General features: G+C 39.1%; 1 protein-coding gene across 5 annotated transcripts in view; it reads right to left on the reverse strand.

The window, feature by feature from the left end:
* for (cGMP-dependent protein kinase for) overlaps positions 1-16075 on the reverse strand; it is a 690301-nt gene that overhangs the window by 193236 nt on the left and 480990 nt on the right. For 4 of the 5 annotated variants that reach the window (XM_065234649.1, XM_065234657.1, XM_065234666.1 and 1 more), the window contains 7 exons: positions 10582-10818; positions 10363-10512; positions 9976-10180; positions 9625-9913; positions 9169-9294; positions 8912-9101; positions 8450-8848 (listed from right to left, as the gene is read on the reverse strand). In XM_065234649.1, the coding sequence (XP_065090721.1) occupies positions 8683-8848; positions 8912-9101; positions 9169-9294; positions 9625-9913; positions 9976-10180; positions 10363-10512; positions 10582-10818 (1363 nt within the window). In that variant the 3' untranslated portion in view covers positions 8450-8682. Of the gene's footprint in view, positions 1-8449; positions 8849-8911; positions 9102-9168; positions 9295-9603; positions 9914-9975; positions 10181-10362; positions 10513-10581; positions 10819-16075 lie in introns of those variants that run through there. The other variant, XM_065234639.1, reaches the window with a different exon arrangement.

Genomic DNA, 16075 nt, shown 5'->3' on the forward strand with positions numbered 1-16075 from the left:
ATTTACCTGTCCAAATTTAGCGTAATTGGTCCGATGGCGATCTATACCAACAATCAATACGAAACTAACGATTTAAAATTGGCTCACTACTTGACTAGCCTATTGGTCCCAAGCAAACGATTAACGTAGCCCATTCTAGTCGAAATTCTAGTACTACACAATGTTTGTTTTGATTCGCTATGAAAGTTTGACAGATAAAATGAGGGGTGATTGGTTTTTCCCATGTTTCGAGGGGTGAATCGATTACCTTCACCAAAGATATTTCATTAACAAGATATCCTACAAATCAATTCCTCGAACACCACCCTTATGTGATCGCAGTGCCATCTCGTGAGTGCACATTGAAACTGTTGGGAGTTCCCCGCCAACTTTACCACCAGGGCTCAATAAATGATAGGTGTCAGCATGACATATGCCAGCGTGGACGTTGATGATCAGCCGAGGGAAGAGGATGATCGATGTCATCATCATTATATTGCGATAGCAAGATTCTCACTTCGTTATGAATGCATCCATTTTCAATCATTACCACGTTATACGCATCAGAAAACCTTGAGAAAACAATAATAAATGCAGATACGTCCCTTCGAAAAAGTAATCGAGAATTGATGATTTATGAAGCTGTTGCTCAACATAATAGAAGTTGCATAGAAGTATACATGGAAAAAACGCAACGTATCGAAATCATTGCTAAACAAACGTAATAAAATATGCCGTCTTCCTTGGCCAACGCTGCCAGGGGATGCGGATATGGCTGTCATATCGCCTAAGTTTGCTGCGTACCGAACATCTGCAACGTTGTTAGCGGTACCCTGATATGTTTTGTTGTTTTGATGTTGAGTACGTGTATGCAGCTATATGTCAAACCCCTGAACGCTGCACGCTATTGGCTATTGGAAGATTGCCGCAAAAGCTCAACGCAGATGTCACCACTGCATGATGATGATAATGTTGACAGACTGCATATAAAATTCGTGAAAATTAGCATTAAATCATAATTTTCATCAAGCCTACGTGAAATCCTTCCAATATAACATTCGAATTGAAGAAGAAAACGTTTTTACGATCAGACTGATGTGCATCTTTGACTTTTCCAGGTGAACTTTCATAAGATATATTCATTTCATTTCACGGCTCCATCAATGCTGCATCGTAAATATGATGGTAAACAGAAGTAAATTACTCAATTACTCAAAATAAAGATGATTTGTCATCTTGTTATCACTTTGAAGACCATCTAGCACCATTTTATAGTATGGTGCGTGTTGAGTAAATCAAGTTCCGTTGCGTTTTCCGTCGAAAATTGTGAGTATCAATCTGTTTACCTAAAAAAGGCTAAAATGAACATTTATCGAATATTGGCGTCCTATACAACCATTTTCATTATCACCAGCATGATACAATCTTTCCTAAGTAAATTCACTTAATTTCCACTTTCATCCTAGTGGAAATCGCACATATTCACCATTTTCTGAAAAATGCAGCTGCGCAGGAGGTAACCTCTCCCTGTGGGTGCAAACTTGTTATGCATAATTTTCCATGAAAACATCTCCGATCCATACCGAAATAATAACAGTTAGTTTGCAAACACGTTTTCTTACACGATTCAAGCAAAAGTATCCACCGGAAATTATTAGTTTTTCTTTATGGACCGATTTGCCCCAAAAATCGTCTGTTTTACTTGGAGAATTTGGAAACTATCCTCCTTCTAGTAGTTCTCACTTCGAAATGTAGGTGGCGAAATCTTGGAAAAGTTTCACTGCAAGACGCCAATTCAAAAATTACGTTGGAATAATGATTACTTTTCTATTTTATAAAGAAGGTATTTTTCAATGACGGCGAATTAAATCGTAAACTAAAGCAAGCACCACACGGGCAAATATATTGTCAATACTCAAAAGTATTGACAATCATATTGATACAAATATTGACGACGGAAATATTGATGAACATATTGACGTAAAATTAGAAAAGTTTGATTTCATGTTTCAATATTTCCCCTCATTTTCTCCTTCTGTTTGACTACAGCAGCAGATGGTGCCTGTTTCTAGGCAACTTTTGTCAAGGTGGTTGTGATTTGACTCGCAATATTCCATCGGATACATAAATGTTAGTGAGGAGCGACCCTGTATTGATGAACCCCAGAAAATATTGTAGAAAATATTGACATGAAATTATTGATGGAAACATTGACAAAACTTCTGTAGTGTGGGGTGCACTTAAAGCTGCCGAAGCTGAGTGATGACGATGAGTAATGACACCACTTCGTGTTTTGATTTGCGCTGTACCCTCCGGTCAGTGGTGTGGGTTCGTAAATGTATAGATGATGGTGTGCGTGTTTTCTTCCAACGCTGCAGTTCAACGTTGTATCGCCAAAGACCTATTGGCGCTGTTATCTGTCTCTATAAATTCCAAAGAGTAAAGGGGGTCTGGAAATATTCAAATTAAACTTTTAGTTATCAAATTTACCGGTTTGTGCAGAATAACTATAGTTTTCTTTTCTGTCTAGAGGCGGCTCAAGGCAGAGTGCAAATCAACTTAACCTATAACAATTTCTAGGATAATAAATTTCATTTTAATTAGCACTTCAATAAACAAAACTGTTATATGTTTAACTCACTGCACGTGTAGAATAACAAATTTAGGTTTAAATGCAAACAAATTTAGGTTTAAATGTAAATATATACGCGAAAGCTAGGCAAATAAATTTGGATAATCTTTTTCGACATCGTGTCACACCAATTCAGCTTTGTTATAAGCTGTTATAAGCACTCTTTGTTCTTCTCCATGATCTCGTTTTGTCAGCTTTCGCTTGTTCAGTTGGTACCGAAGTGTTGATTTGGAGGTAGGCTCAGCCTCAGGCATACCAAAAGTACCGCCTCAAGGTGTATTAAGATCTAAGCGATATTTCACACGCGGAGCGAAATTTTGCGAAGGTACGAGAGGGGGAAAAGTACTAGTTGTCTCTCTCATTTCAACGCAAATTTTGCTCCGCTCCGCTAATGTACGCTCAGATATGAATACACCTTCATGACAGTATTCCAACGGCTGTAGCTTTCTTTTTCCTACGACAGCCTTGAGATTGAGCTATAAGCGACAGCCCACAGTGAGGCTGTTATACGACATGCAACGTTGTCGTCTTGTGCTGTTCACGACAGCTTGTTCTTATTCATGTATTTTGTTCGTTCGGCTATGACAGCCTCGGATGATCATTCGTAACTTTCTTCGTACATACAACAAGCAGTCCGTCAAACTGCCGATTCGTTGCTGCTGTCTTTGAAATTTTGTTTGAATGTCGTAAAGTAAACCCTACACGATTGCTTTTATTGACAATAATCGTATTGTCAATACATTCTATATTGACGTCAATACATTGAGATTGACAATATTTCTGAATTCACATCATCAATATTATCGCGTCAATATATTGATGCGTGTGAGGTTTGCTTAAGACTGCTACTACACTATCATGGCGGTAAGCTCCAACTCGGATTAACTTTTAATACCGTCCCTGTCGACATCCCTCAGCTTACCCAAGTGGCTGTCACGAAAAGGCTGTCACGAGACATTATATACAATTGATATACGGCAGTGGAGTATGGAAGAAACCCAGAAGAATGATCCCGAACAGATATGTCGGCCCGATGTCGGATCAATGTATGGTCAATTTATGGTCGACGTCGGCCAAATGTCGGGTCGATGTCGGGTCAATTCTGTGTTTATGTCGGGTCAATGTCGGGCCAACAGATCATACGATCTGAAAAATGTTTGCTCAGAATTATGTTGATTAACTCTGATGTCGACATCAAACCAGCCGGACATTCTTGATCGGGATTTAATCCGAGGATAATACCGGTTGGAGCTTACCACCATCAGTGTGGCGCCGTAGCTCGTTCGGTTGCTATCACGTTCGTGCTGCCCATTGCAAAATTTTCATCCGATATTTTTTTTAAAACGCACGGTCTCCGGCGAAAAATATAAGCCTACCCGACACCAACCTGACTTCTACCAAAACCCAACCCGATGTTGGCCCGACATTGACCCGACATAAACACAGAATTGACCCGACATCGACCCGACATTTGGCCGACGTCGACCATAAATTGACCATACATTGATCCGACATCGGGCCGACATATCTGTTCGGGATCATTCTTCTGGGTTTCTTCCATACTCCACTGCCGTATATCAATTGTATATAATGTCTCGTGACAGCCTTTTCGTGACAGCCACTTGGGTAAGCTGAGGGATGTCGTCGGTTTGTGAAGGCTGTTATGACGACAGAAACATTGAGAACCTGGTCATAAAGAAATGCATAAATACAGCCCATTCGGTTCACTACGTTCCAAGCACGATGATTTGAGCAAAGCGGGTATAGATGCGACTGTTCTAATACAGCTTTCATTCGTTCGTGCGTGCGCTGTTACCAATACACTTCGAATTCAGATCTGAACGTACGGTAGCAAGCGGTAGTAAAGCACACAAAGCAACAGTCAATAAATTCAGGATATAAACCAACTGTCGCGAGGAGGCTGTACTTTTTGGAAGCCTGGGTAGGCTCACAGACGAGGGGCGTTGGCAACAGGGGCAATACCCGAGCAAAGTCGGTTAACAAAATGAAAGCAAATCGATACTAATGTTTGCAGTTCCTATCATAATGAAGACTCATTTTGATTTCAATTGTCGCGACAGAAGTCTGATTTCATATTGAGCTTTCATTATGCAGTCAAGACATTTTAAATCAAAGCAACTTAACTTGAAGTTCTGCTGTTAATTGCTTGCTTAAAATTTGATTTAAGTTCTTCTGTCGTTGAACTAACGATTATTGTTTATTTGTTTTGTTTAACACATTTTAGGTCATTCGTGAATAGGCCGAGGTGAGATTTGAGATCAAGTCTTTCGATGTGAAAAGCATAGATGCTAACCATTTACGCCAGGCCCGTATTCAGTTATACGTTATGAATGCAAAATCAGTAAATAGTTAAGTCTACAAAGGGTCATTATTTTGTTCACTTTTTCTTTATGAAATATTCTTCGATCATCATTTTCTAAATGTATTGGTAAAATTCATTGGAAGTGCATGTCCCCACGCCAAAACTGCCCATTTTTCATAAATATCAACTGGTATGGTGAGGAAAACTTAACCATCTCTTTTCTTCCTTCATTTCAATACAACAGCAAATGTGATGTCACACTATCTAGTGGATAAGAATGTAGCAGACAAAACATAAGCACTGCCAGACTGCGCTGTATGCAAGTTTGTTTACACCCCTGAGCGGGAAAGTGTATAACAGGCTACGTGCACTGCTGCCATCAACCCTGTTAGTGTTGAATTCAATCTTCTGTGACTTTTTTAATTGGACCGGTAAAATGTTTAAAATGGTCATTTATGTTTTATTTAATCAGTTTTTGATATTTATCCATCATTAAAGACATCCACTCATCTATGTTAATAAGGCAGACTTCGCAATTAATTGTTTTAATAAACTTAAATTCATTGCTAGAGGCAATACATCTGGCACCGCTGTTTCAATGATACTTTCACGATTGCTAGCAAAGCAGTAAAGTAGAAATGGTTTTCTTTGTGATGAATTTTGTTCACCAAGAGTTTTGTGAAGCAGTTGTTTTGAGTTTCGTGTATTCGATTGCGTTTAATTGTGCTATACTTCGAAGAACACAAGTAAGTAAATACAATGAATGTGTTTTACCCAGGAAATTTTCGTGTTTTACCCACGAAATACAAGTTTTAAATTTTCGTATTCATAATATATGAATGTATGTGTAAACTAATGATGATGATTTTATGATATTTAAAAAAGAAGAAGAACACAAAATTACTTACCCTTTGTAGAACCTTAAGTCAACCAAAATGAAATCAAATGGATTATTCAAAATAAGTTACATCATAACAGTAAACTCTGATTTCAATTTGATCTCTAACTTTGCTCGGGTATGGTCGCCCTAAGAAAAACACATCATAGCACAAGAAGAACATTCATAAATGTATGATAGCTGTGATCATGCTCATGCTTTGGAATATGTTTGATAATATACAATGTTCAAAATATGGATAAAATATGATAGACCCAATAAATTATTATGTTTGAAAAATTTCAGTTTTTGCTCATCTTCAAAAATGTCTTATGGATACTCTTTCGATTAATGTTTCAATTTCCCCACTGTTTTTGGCTACCAATGAATCGATAAACAGTCGATGGCTCTTTCTGGCAATTCCGGGGGAATCGGGTAATACTTTTTAAACATTATTTAACTTCCTGGATTTTCTTCCATCTTTCCCCTGGAATTTTCTATTTACGATTCCTCTTGGAAACTTATTTCGACTTCTCTTGCCTTCACTCGAATGATTCTTCCCGGAACGTCAGGGATGCTTCTAGATTTTGATTGCGGGTCCACACTAGCTGCAGGAACTTTTAAAAAAGTTCTGAAACTTCAGAAAAGTTCAGACTTTTGAGTTTCAGGAGAATTGAGAGAACATTAGTAAACTCCGAGAACATCAGGACAGATCAATAAATTTTAAGGAAATTGCTGAAATTTTAAAGGAGTTCCGAAAAACTCAGGCAATTGCTGAAAACTTCAGCAATGTTCCAAGGGGCTCATACAAATTTAAGAAACGTAAGGGAAGTTACACGAACATTAGCACATGGTGAGAACATTTTATGGGAAGTTCCGTGCTTATTGATGGCAGTGTCGAAATTTTTTAAAAAATAGAGAAATCGGGAAGATCAGGGAACTTCAATGCTGATGTTACAATAAATTTAAGAAAATTGTGAGAGTGCTTAAAAAATTTCGAAACCTTCAAGAAAGTCTAGAAACCTTCAAAGTTGATTAGAGACATTCCGATAGTCTCATCTTAATCAGGGAAGTTCCAAGTATTTCAAAGATGAATAAAGTACATTTCAGGAATGTTCCAAAAATTTCAGGGGCATTGCGGGGTCTTCAGGGATGTTTTATGACAATTTGGAAAATTTTCTGGATCATTAGAACATCTCCCAAGAGCTCTTTCTTCCGGAATGATGTCTTTGTTTCTTTCGACAGATCCGTAAGTGCTCTGGCTTCCGACTTTCTCCAGATTTTTTTTCCAATCTACCTTAGGAAATTTCTGCCAGCGTTTCCAAGAAGTTTGGTCCGTCTTCTCCAGGAAGTTCAATTAAACTTCTCCCAGAAATTTCTTTCGTCTAGTTCTGGAATTTTGTCCAGTTTTTTTTGACTTCTTTCGGAAGGTTTTTCCGAGCTTCCTCTGGAAATGGCTACTTCTGGAATTTATTTCCGGTTTCCGAAACTTTTCTGCCTTCCTTTCAATGTGAAATTCGATTTTTTTCTGAGTTTCTTTAAATTTTCGCCAGAAGTTTCTCAAATTTCCTCCAGGAAAGCTTCTTTCTCTGGCTATTGTTTTCAGCTTCCTCCAGAAGCTAATTCAAACATTCCCCCGAGTTTTCTTCCGGAATTCCGATCATGGTCAAAAGTTAAAATTTTCGCTTTCAAAAACGCCAAAAATATAAAATAATTAAAATAGTAAATACCGATAAATACCGATTTTTTAAAACCTTTGTTACCGATAAGCTTTAAAACATTCTGGCAACGGTGGCTTGGATAGCAGGGTTAATCGATAACTTAAAAGTTAATATAAACCGCCAAATGGTTCAGAGCCTAAATATTTTTTTGAAAAGCCGCTAATTTACTCGGGATTTATATTAGAAACAGGGAAAATTTCGGATGAGTTAAACTATACTCCTGTCAGCGTCGTTTTTTAAGTGTTGGTGTGTTTTTTATTGTTACCATCTTGATTTCTGATTCATAATCAGGGTTTGAAAAAAAAACAAATAATAGTTAATAAATTGTATTCGGGCCATCCGCTTCATTTCTTTGATTCGTTTCAGATTGATTCTAATAAAAGAAAACTTTTTATGTACATTTTTTACAAAAAGAAATCAAATTACATTTCATAACACAACAAGAGGAAATCAATGCTTTACACAGGCAAGAGGATTATTAGGGATGACTTGAATCAACCAAATAGCTATAACTACACTGCAGCTTTGCTTTTAGCTGTGTATATTTTTACGTTCGGATGTTATTTTGCGGAAGGGCGTTTGATTTTCAGGCATTTTTTTTCTCGATTTCATGAAACAGAAAATAACAGATTAAAAATATAGCACGGATACAAGTTCTCTCTTTTTTTTCTTTTAGAAGGATAAATAGCTCTTATAAAATGGTTTACATGTTAAAATATGATTAGGAAGACACATTCCAATTTTCTATCTCTCACGCAACCTCCAATCGTTCTCATTGTCAATCATCATATAGTAGTGCTTTGTTTCGCAGTATATTTTCTGATTCTGACGGGATTTGAAAAGTATGTTTATGGCTCAAAGAATCATTCTCGCGATTACCGTTCACCCATTGCTTCCAGTAGTTGTTGCTGTATATATTTTGTGGTTGTGTTTGTTATTCAGGGGGTTCTTGAAAATATTCGAATCATCTTGTCAAATTCCACATACACATATAAACGAATGCTTGCTAAAATCTATGTCGTCACGAAATTAGGCTTGTCTTGGTCTTGAGGATTTGGCTGATGAAAGAGGGCAAGCCGAATTTAATCTGTTCTAACACAAATGAAACAAGGTTAAAGAAACCTGGGTAGAAGTTCGCTAACAGGGTGGTTTAGAACTCTTCGTCCCATCCCGACAGATCATCTGGCGGTGGACCGTCTGGATCGGCCGGGTAGTCATCGAAGTTTGCGGTGTCAACTACGCTCTGGACCTTCGGTAGGATCGGCGGCGGCAGGGTACGATTCCGCAGACCTTCCCAATAGAATCCATCGAACCATCTGAAATAGAGGATGATGTTTGTAGTGGTGATTGGTTCGAGAAAGTTGGTCTCGAGAAATTACTTATGCTTCTGAATTTCACTGATGCCACCCCGCTGGTACCCCAATCGTTCCGTTGGATTATCTCGGCACAGTTTCTTGATGAGAGCACTGGCATTGCGGGTGATGTTCCGGGGGAACTCAATGGCGTCGATACCCTTAAGGATGATGTTGTAGGTACGCATTGGATCGGCTCCGGTGAAGGGAGGAGTACCTAGAAGACCGGTCGATTTACGTTAGAAATGTTTGGGTTTTTTTGCGAAACGTCATCCGACACTTACCAGTTAACAATTCAAACATTAACACACCAAGTGACCAATAGTCTGCACTGATGTCATGGCCTCGGTTGAGGATCACTTCCGGTGCTACGTACTCCGGGGTGCCGCAGAATGTCCAGGTTTTTCGTCCTGTGAATTTTGAATTTAACATTAGATCTCAGTGCTGTTCATCAATGGTTTGAAGTTGAGAAACTACTACATGTAAAAGTTATGGACAATAAAGTTAGCTTCAAGTCTAAAACTAAAGAATCCCCAGAACTTGTTTCGTCGGTTCCGGACAACAGAAGGCCAGTATTAGTTAGTAGCGTATTTGAACAATACCGAAGCAAGTAGCGGAAAGTGTTTATGGATATAGTGGGACATATCTTCGGTAGTAAGAACTTAACTCCTTCTCACCGAGCGTCTATTAACCATGGAAACGCGGTTGGACAGACCAACCAATCTTTCACTCATTCCTACCTGATTGCAGCTTCTTGGCAAAGCCAAAGTCCACCAGCTTCACATAGCCGGACACGTCCAGCAGCAGGTTCTCCGGCTTCAAGTCCCGATAGATGATGTTACGCGAGTGCAGATAGTCGAAGGCTTCCACAACACAGGCCGTGTAGAACCGGGTCGTTCCATCGTCAAAGTGACCGCGATCGCGCAGAATTGTCCACAGTTCACCGCCAAGGCAGCTCTCCATCAGCATGTAGAGATACTTACGATCCTTGAAGGTCTTGAACAGTTTCACGATGAAGTCGGAATTGGCCTGCAAAAGTTGGACCGACGATTAGTAACCGAACCAATACTTCAAGCCGTTTCATGTCATACCTCGCTCATGATCTCTTTTTCGGACATGATGTGCTGCTGTTGACGGGTTTCAACGATCTGGGACTTCTTCATTTGCTTCAGTGCGAAGGATCGTGCTTTGTCCTGGGCCAGCTGAACTAGCTCGACGCGACCAAAACCTCCCACGCCAAGCGTGGAAATCACTCGTAGATCCGATAGCCGTACGTCACGGAACTCTTCGTAGATCCTAGTGCGATTGAACAAAAACGAATAAGTTTAAGGGACATCCTGATGCCATCGAAACCCGTTTTAAATGGGATGATATACTCACGACTTCTCCTTGAGTGGGAATGCTTTCGATTAGATGCAAAATTACCATACTAATTGACCGCGGCTTAAGGCTACCTTGTCTGGAAGAATTCTACTTACTTCTTCTTGGCGCTAACGGCATCGTCATTGTAGCGGTTCTTGATTTCATCCAGATTGGAGATCAGCTGGTTGAACGTGTCGCGATCGATGACCAAACAGGTGACACCTTCCGGTGAGTCGCAAATAATGTTGGCCGTTCGCAAATCATCCCTGTGTGAGACAGAATACATTTAAAAGGTACTTTGCCGTAGCGCTCATTATGATGATCGACTCAATTACCCTTGCAAAGCCTTTTCGCCGAAGAAGTCGCCCTTGCCGAGCGTGCGGATGAACTTTTCCTCCGGGGCGTCCGGCTGTCGAATCGTCACGCGCACTTGACCCTTGGAGATGATGAAGAAGGTGTCGCCGCGTGCCCCCTGGCGGATGATGTAGTCGCCCTTCTGGTAGTAGCACTCTTCCAGCACGTCGGAAATCTTGCACAGCGTGTCCTCCGGGAGGTTTTTGAAGATCGGAACGCTTTTAGAGAGGGATAGATGGAAAGAGAGAGATGGAAGTGGTTAATGAGTGGTAATTTAAATGTTGTTATGAAGATACATACGAAGTAGTTATCGGACAAATGGTTGACTGCATGAGATATCTGAACCATTGCAATGCATCGGTGGCTCCAGACATTATCCAAGGGGAGGAGAGTACCTCTGGGACCTATACATATGCATTTAGATTATCATCCGAAGTCCCTCCTTTTTTACATATTCTGCACAAAAAATACTTTCGAAACTCCGCCCCTGACAGCCTGGCGCCGTTTTTAATGAATGGGGCGGGACAGAAAGTATCTTTTGTGCAGAATATGTCAAAAGGAGAGAGTTCCCCTAGCAGCACACTTGTCACTGAACAATTGTGGTTACTTTTGTGCAACTTATTCCAGTCACAATCAAGTTGCAGCAACTCATTTCGATGGAAGTGTGTTGCTTGGGTTTGATGGTTAATATAAATGCATATGTAGAGGTACCCGACATGTTCTGCGCACACTAATCTAGCATTTAGTTGTTCGGTATTTTTTTGTACTGGGCTTACACCGTAAAACGAAAGATTTACTGAAAATTCAGTTTAAATCAGGTGAATAACCGACGTTCTGTAAAACACAAACTGAACTTCGGTATCGTTTGATGCAAAATACTGTACACAGAATATTTATTTACTGAGAAAGTCGTTAATATCCAAATTTTCGTGATTTCACGAAAAGTCAGTAAAAATAATTACTGTACATTAAGTAGTCTTTATTTTTTTACCGACTGGTCAGCAAAATAGCCATCTTGTTTTACCGACCACGAATTGTAAAACTATAACCTGTCAATTTTATTCCTGCCGCCATTTTAGCTTCAGTAAAATCCGGGAGCAAGTGTTTAATCGCGCAGTTTTGTTAAAATTTTAATTATATCATGAATTGTATCATGACGGAACTGAGAAAGCTCGACAGCGAAATTGAAGTACTATTTCGTTAGTACCAACAATTATTATTTACCCTTTTTGCAGTTCCTTGATCTCCAACAAGTTTTGATTAACAAAATCGATGTTTGCATTGTTTGCTTTCACTGTCGATGCGCTGTTCCGGGGTACGTCAAGGGATTAAGTCGTCATATTAATTGGCATATTATAAACGGTGAATTGCACCAGGATTCGTACTTTTATGACTGCACATTATCTACTTTTAATACAACTGGGTAACACGGTACAATAATGAACCAAATAACTGTCTTATCAGTTAAATTGCAGCAAAATAAACAAAACAAAATACTGGGTTTTCCAGTATACGCAACTCAAACCAATTACTGAATCAACAGTTATTTTTGACAGATTGACTTTACGGACAGTTCGGTTATGCAAATTATTTTTGTGATGATAACTGGGCGATCCGCAATTCAAAAACCCAGTAATATTTTACTGACTCCAGTAATCTAAAGTTAGTGTGCGGTGTCAGGTACTCTTTTTTTTAGTCTGTGAGAGGAAATCACAAATCGAAATCAAAATACATGGCATGTTGAGAGATTGAGCTCGTGAGAGAGAATTTTCTCTCTCAAATTTGGATTTTTCGGCTCTCTGGGGACTGGTAGTAAAGCGGCTAAAAAATTTATCGGAAAAAAAACCTTATTTATCTAATTGTGACTTGTTTAACAACAATTTCCAGGAACAAACTGAAAGACAAAGTCTAATAGTACGTTCAGACTACAGAGTTATAACATGTTATAGCGCTATCTTGATGGTGGTTTCTGTGTTGAAATTTTTTGACAACCGTTATAACATGTTATAACCACAAACGAAGTGACAGACGACTAACTGGCGAAGAAATCCATTAAAATAATGTGGTTCACTTTAATAGAATTTTCTTGGAAGCTTGTGCCATCATCCACCAGATGGGTTAGTTTTTTTGTTTTGATTTGAACAAAGTTGATTTTGTGTACAGTGATTCTTTGACAAAGAGTGTATCATTTTGTCATTTTTTTTATGCATTTCTGTTTTGAGTAGAGTGAAAGAGATAGAACCAAAACATTCTAATACATTTGGTGAAAATGCTAGTACAATCCAGTAGTAGTGTTGCCATGTGGTACAATCTAGTAGTAGTGGTGTTGCTATGTCGTACACTGAAAAATTGAAATAGCAGGTTAGTCACCAAAGTTTTCGAGCCGCTCCGTCTGTCACTTCGTTTGTGGTTATAACTGCACAGTCTGGCCAGCGCTTAAGAATGATTTCTTAACACGCTAAGATCAGATAACCCAAATATAGGTTTACTTTACCCAAATCAGGCGTAAACTGCACGAACTCAGGTATAGGTAAATTTTTTAACCCAAATATGGGTAAATTTAAATCAAATTTTCATAAAAATAAATCATTTATGGTTCACAAGAACCCATATTTGGGTTAAAAAAATTTACCCATATGTGAGTTTGTGCAATTTACGGCCAATCTCGGTAATCTCTTTGTACCGTCTAGGTAAACTGATCTTAGCGTGAAGGTTGTCGTCGTCTTTTTTGACCAGAATATGCATCAAAATTCCAAATTTCTATTTGGAGATTTTATTACGTACTACTAATGAACCAGCACCATCTTTGTGAAAAACAGCCTTGACTTAATGGCTCATTATCGGAAAACAGATTATGCGTAGTTTCCGATAGATGTCACCGCAAACAACAGCAGAGACATCTAAAAAAGGAATGCAGAAGTTTGACTAAATGGTTAATGTAGGATATTCAACAAATTCTAGATGTCGCTGACAGAAGAGCAAGCAACCACCAATCAGCAGTCACACCAACATTCCACAATCGGTAATGAGGTGATGATTGCAGATCTACCCATCTCACCGCCTTTCAACTCAGTCAAAAGTAAGCTCGATCGCTTTTAATTTTTATTGATTTTTGGTGCATTAAACAACCGAGAAACAGTGGTTAATGTTCCGAATGGCAGTGCGCATCACACTCTCTAGAGTCTAGCAATTGGCGATGATCGATTGGTTGTGGGGTTGTACTGCTCTTCAACAAGGTGCCACCCATCATGTGTGTTCGCAATGGCTCGTGCGCTCGCTCGCGGTTCGGTTGGAAAATGGCATTATCAATCGGTGTCAATCACCGAGACCAATTTCGGTTTATTTTTTTTATATTCGTTTGCAATTGGAAGCCATGTACACACGCCAATTATTGACCGACCTCCCAACCAGCCGCAATTGTGGAGTGTGGATGGGTGCGGATGATACATGTATTTCGAAACCCATTCAATCAAGATTGTGCCGTCATCGACCGAAAACAAGGTGGCCCTCGCCACAGCAGACACTATAGGCTTGTGAAGTCACTGCGGCTTCATTCTCTTCTAGAGTGCTTGGAATGAGCTGTGGTATAGATTTATATTAGGCTCGGCTCACGTATGCGAAACCGTGGTAATTGAATTAAGCAGGTTGTAATTGAAGTGCAATCATGCGAAAATATAGACAATATGGAGTTTGATCCACAAAAAAAGATACCGTTGGAGATCATGACGATAATTTTATGCGCGATTCAAATCGAGAGACCGTTTGATGGGGTTGTTGATTGGGGTGGTTATTTTTTTTTGCTTTGAGAATAGTGAATAAGACGTGTGGTGCAAGAGATGGTAGCACTTTTCAGGTGGTTTACTGTTTAAGGGTTGTAAAAAACTGGCATCAAGATCTTACTAAAATGGGAGCTATAAATGTGATGGACAGGTTGCTCATTTTGATTTTTGATTTGTTGCTTGTGATGAAGTGTGGCATTGCCATTAATTTTTTTTTGTTTTCCATCAATCTTGTTTTCCGTACTGCGTACCTTGTCCAAGGAATGGGAGGCAGCTCCCTAGCCTGGACCCTACACACAAAATATAAAAACTGTATCAATAATAATAATGTATTTTCAAATTGAAAGTTTCTCATAATTCGTAGTTTTAACTACTAATATATTCAAAATGAAAGTCACGCTATGAGTTTAAAAGAACTTCTTTCAATTTTGGCTTGTAATTTTAAAAGTTCATTATTTGAAAGAAAAATTGTTCAACTTTCAATAATATGTGTTCATATCAACTTTTACTGGCAGCCCTGAACCCTCATTTGCATTTCCCGCCTTTGTCACTCTGACCGCTAGTGGAAATTAGAAGTGGCAAAATTTCGTAAAATAAAATATATATACTATCTGAAATCTAGCATTGCTGCTACCATTTTCAAGGTTTGCGTGAACATTTAAAAAAAATGTTATTGTTCCTGTAAAGGTTATTAAAATTTTATTGAGTTTTTGTTGGATCCAATAAATTTGATTGATTCCATGATTTTTCTGCACAATTTCAGGTTACTTTTTCACCCTAGTTTTATCGCTTCCGTAAGTACCACTAATGGAACGTTAATCCGGATTGGTTCTGCTATCCAAGTCATATTGAGCAAACTGGAATGCTCGTTACTTATACTGACCAAGCCGGTCGTCAAGTCACAGCGTGGATGCGAAGGATCGTGGTCTACGTAGTCCGCACCAGTTGCTGTTGGTGGATGTTTGGATGATCTCACCGTCATGGACATTGATTTGTCCCAAACGGTGGGACCGGTCCCCGAGTCAGTTGAGTTTCCCTGGAAGTCTGATCAGCTCTACTGGAGTAAATTTGAGACACCGAACTCGTTATTGTGTAAGCACAAATGCGATTTATGCCGAATATTTGAGCAAACTTTATCATATTTTCAGGATGAATTATGCAACGGCACATTTGTTCACTGTAATTTTGTTAGCACTTGATACATCATCTCGAATGGCATGAAGCAACACAATCGGACAAGGGGTGCTTCTGTCGGATATGGGCTTTGCGAATCGCTCTTCGCTGCCAGCAGGTAGATGCATCATTTCCTTCAACACGCATGCATACATGTACAACGTGATTTTATTTGATTTTAGTCAATTTCATTCTCATATCACCAAGCCAGGAAGCTGTAGTGATCGGACCTGCTCGAGGAAGTTATCTACTTCTTGAACACCCTGCGTTTGAACAGCATAAACAACAGCAACTGTACATTTCTCAAACACTGCTGCTATCTATGTAATGGAGGAGTCCCGCAGGAAACAACAGCAGCAGGGAAATGGTCAGTTTGAGGCATCTGTCAGTATGTTGGGTTTGCAGCTTAATTTGAAAGACAAATGGGTGCGTCGATATGGATACATATCATTATGTTAGGTAATGTAAAACTATTTTACATTGAAAAATAAAAACAGTTATTTAAAAGTTTTGATATTCAGTA

This window comes from Ochlerotatus camptorhynchus, unplaced genomic scaffold (genome assembly GCF_037179485.1).
Source record: "Ochlerotatus camptorhynchus isolate MF236.1 unplaced genomic scaffold, CSIRO-AGI_Acam_v1.1 ptg000038l, whole genome shotgun sequence".
Classification (NCBI taxonomy): domain Eukaryota; kingdom Metazoa; phylum Arthropoda; class Insecta; order Diptera; family Culicidae; genus Ochlerotatus; species Ochlerotatus camptorhynchus.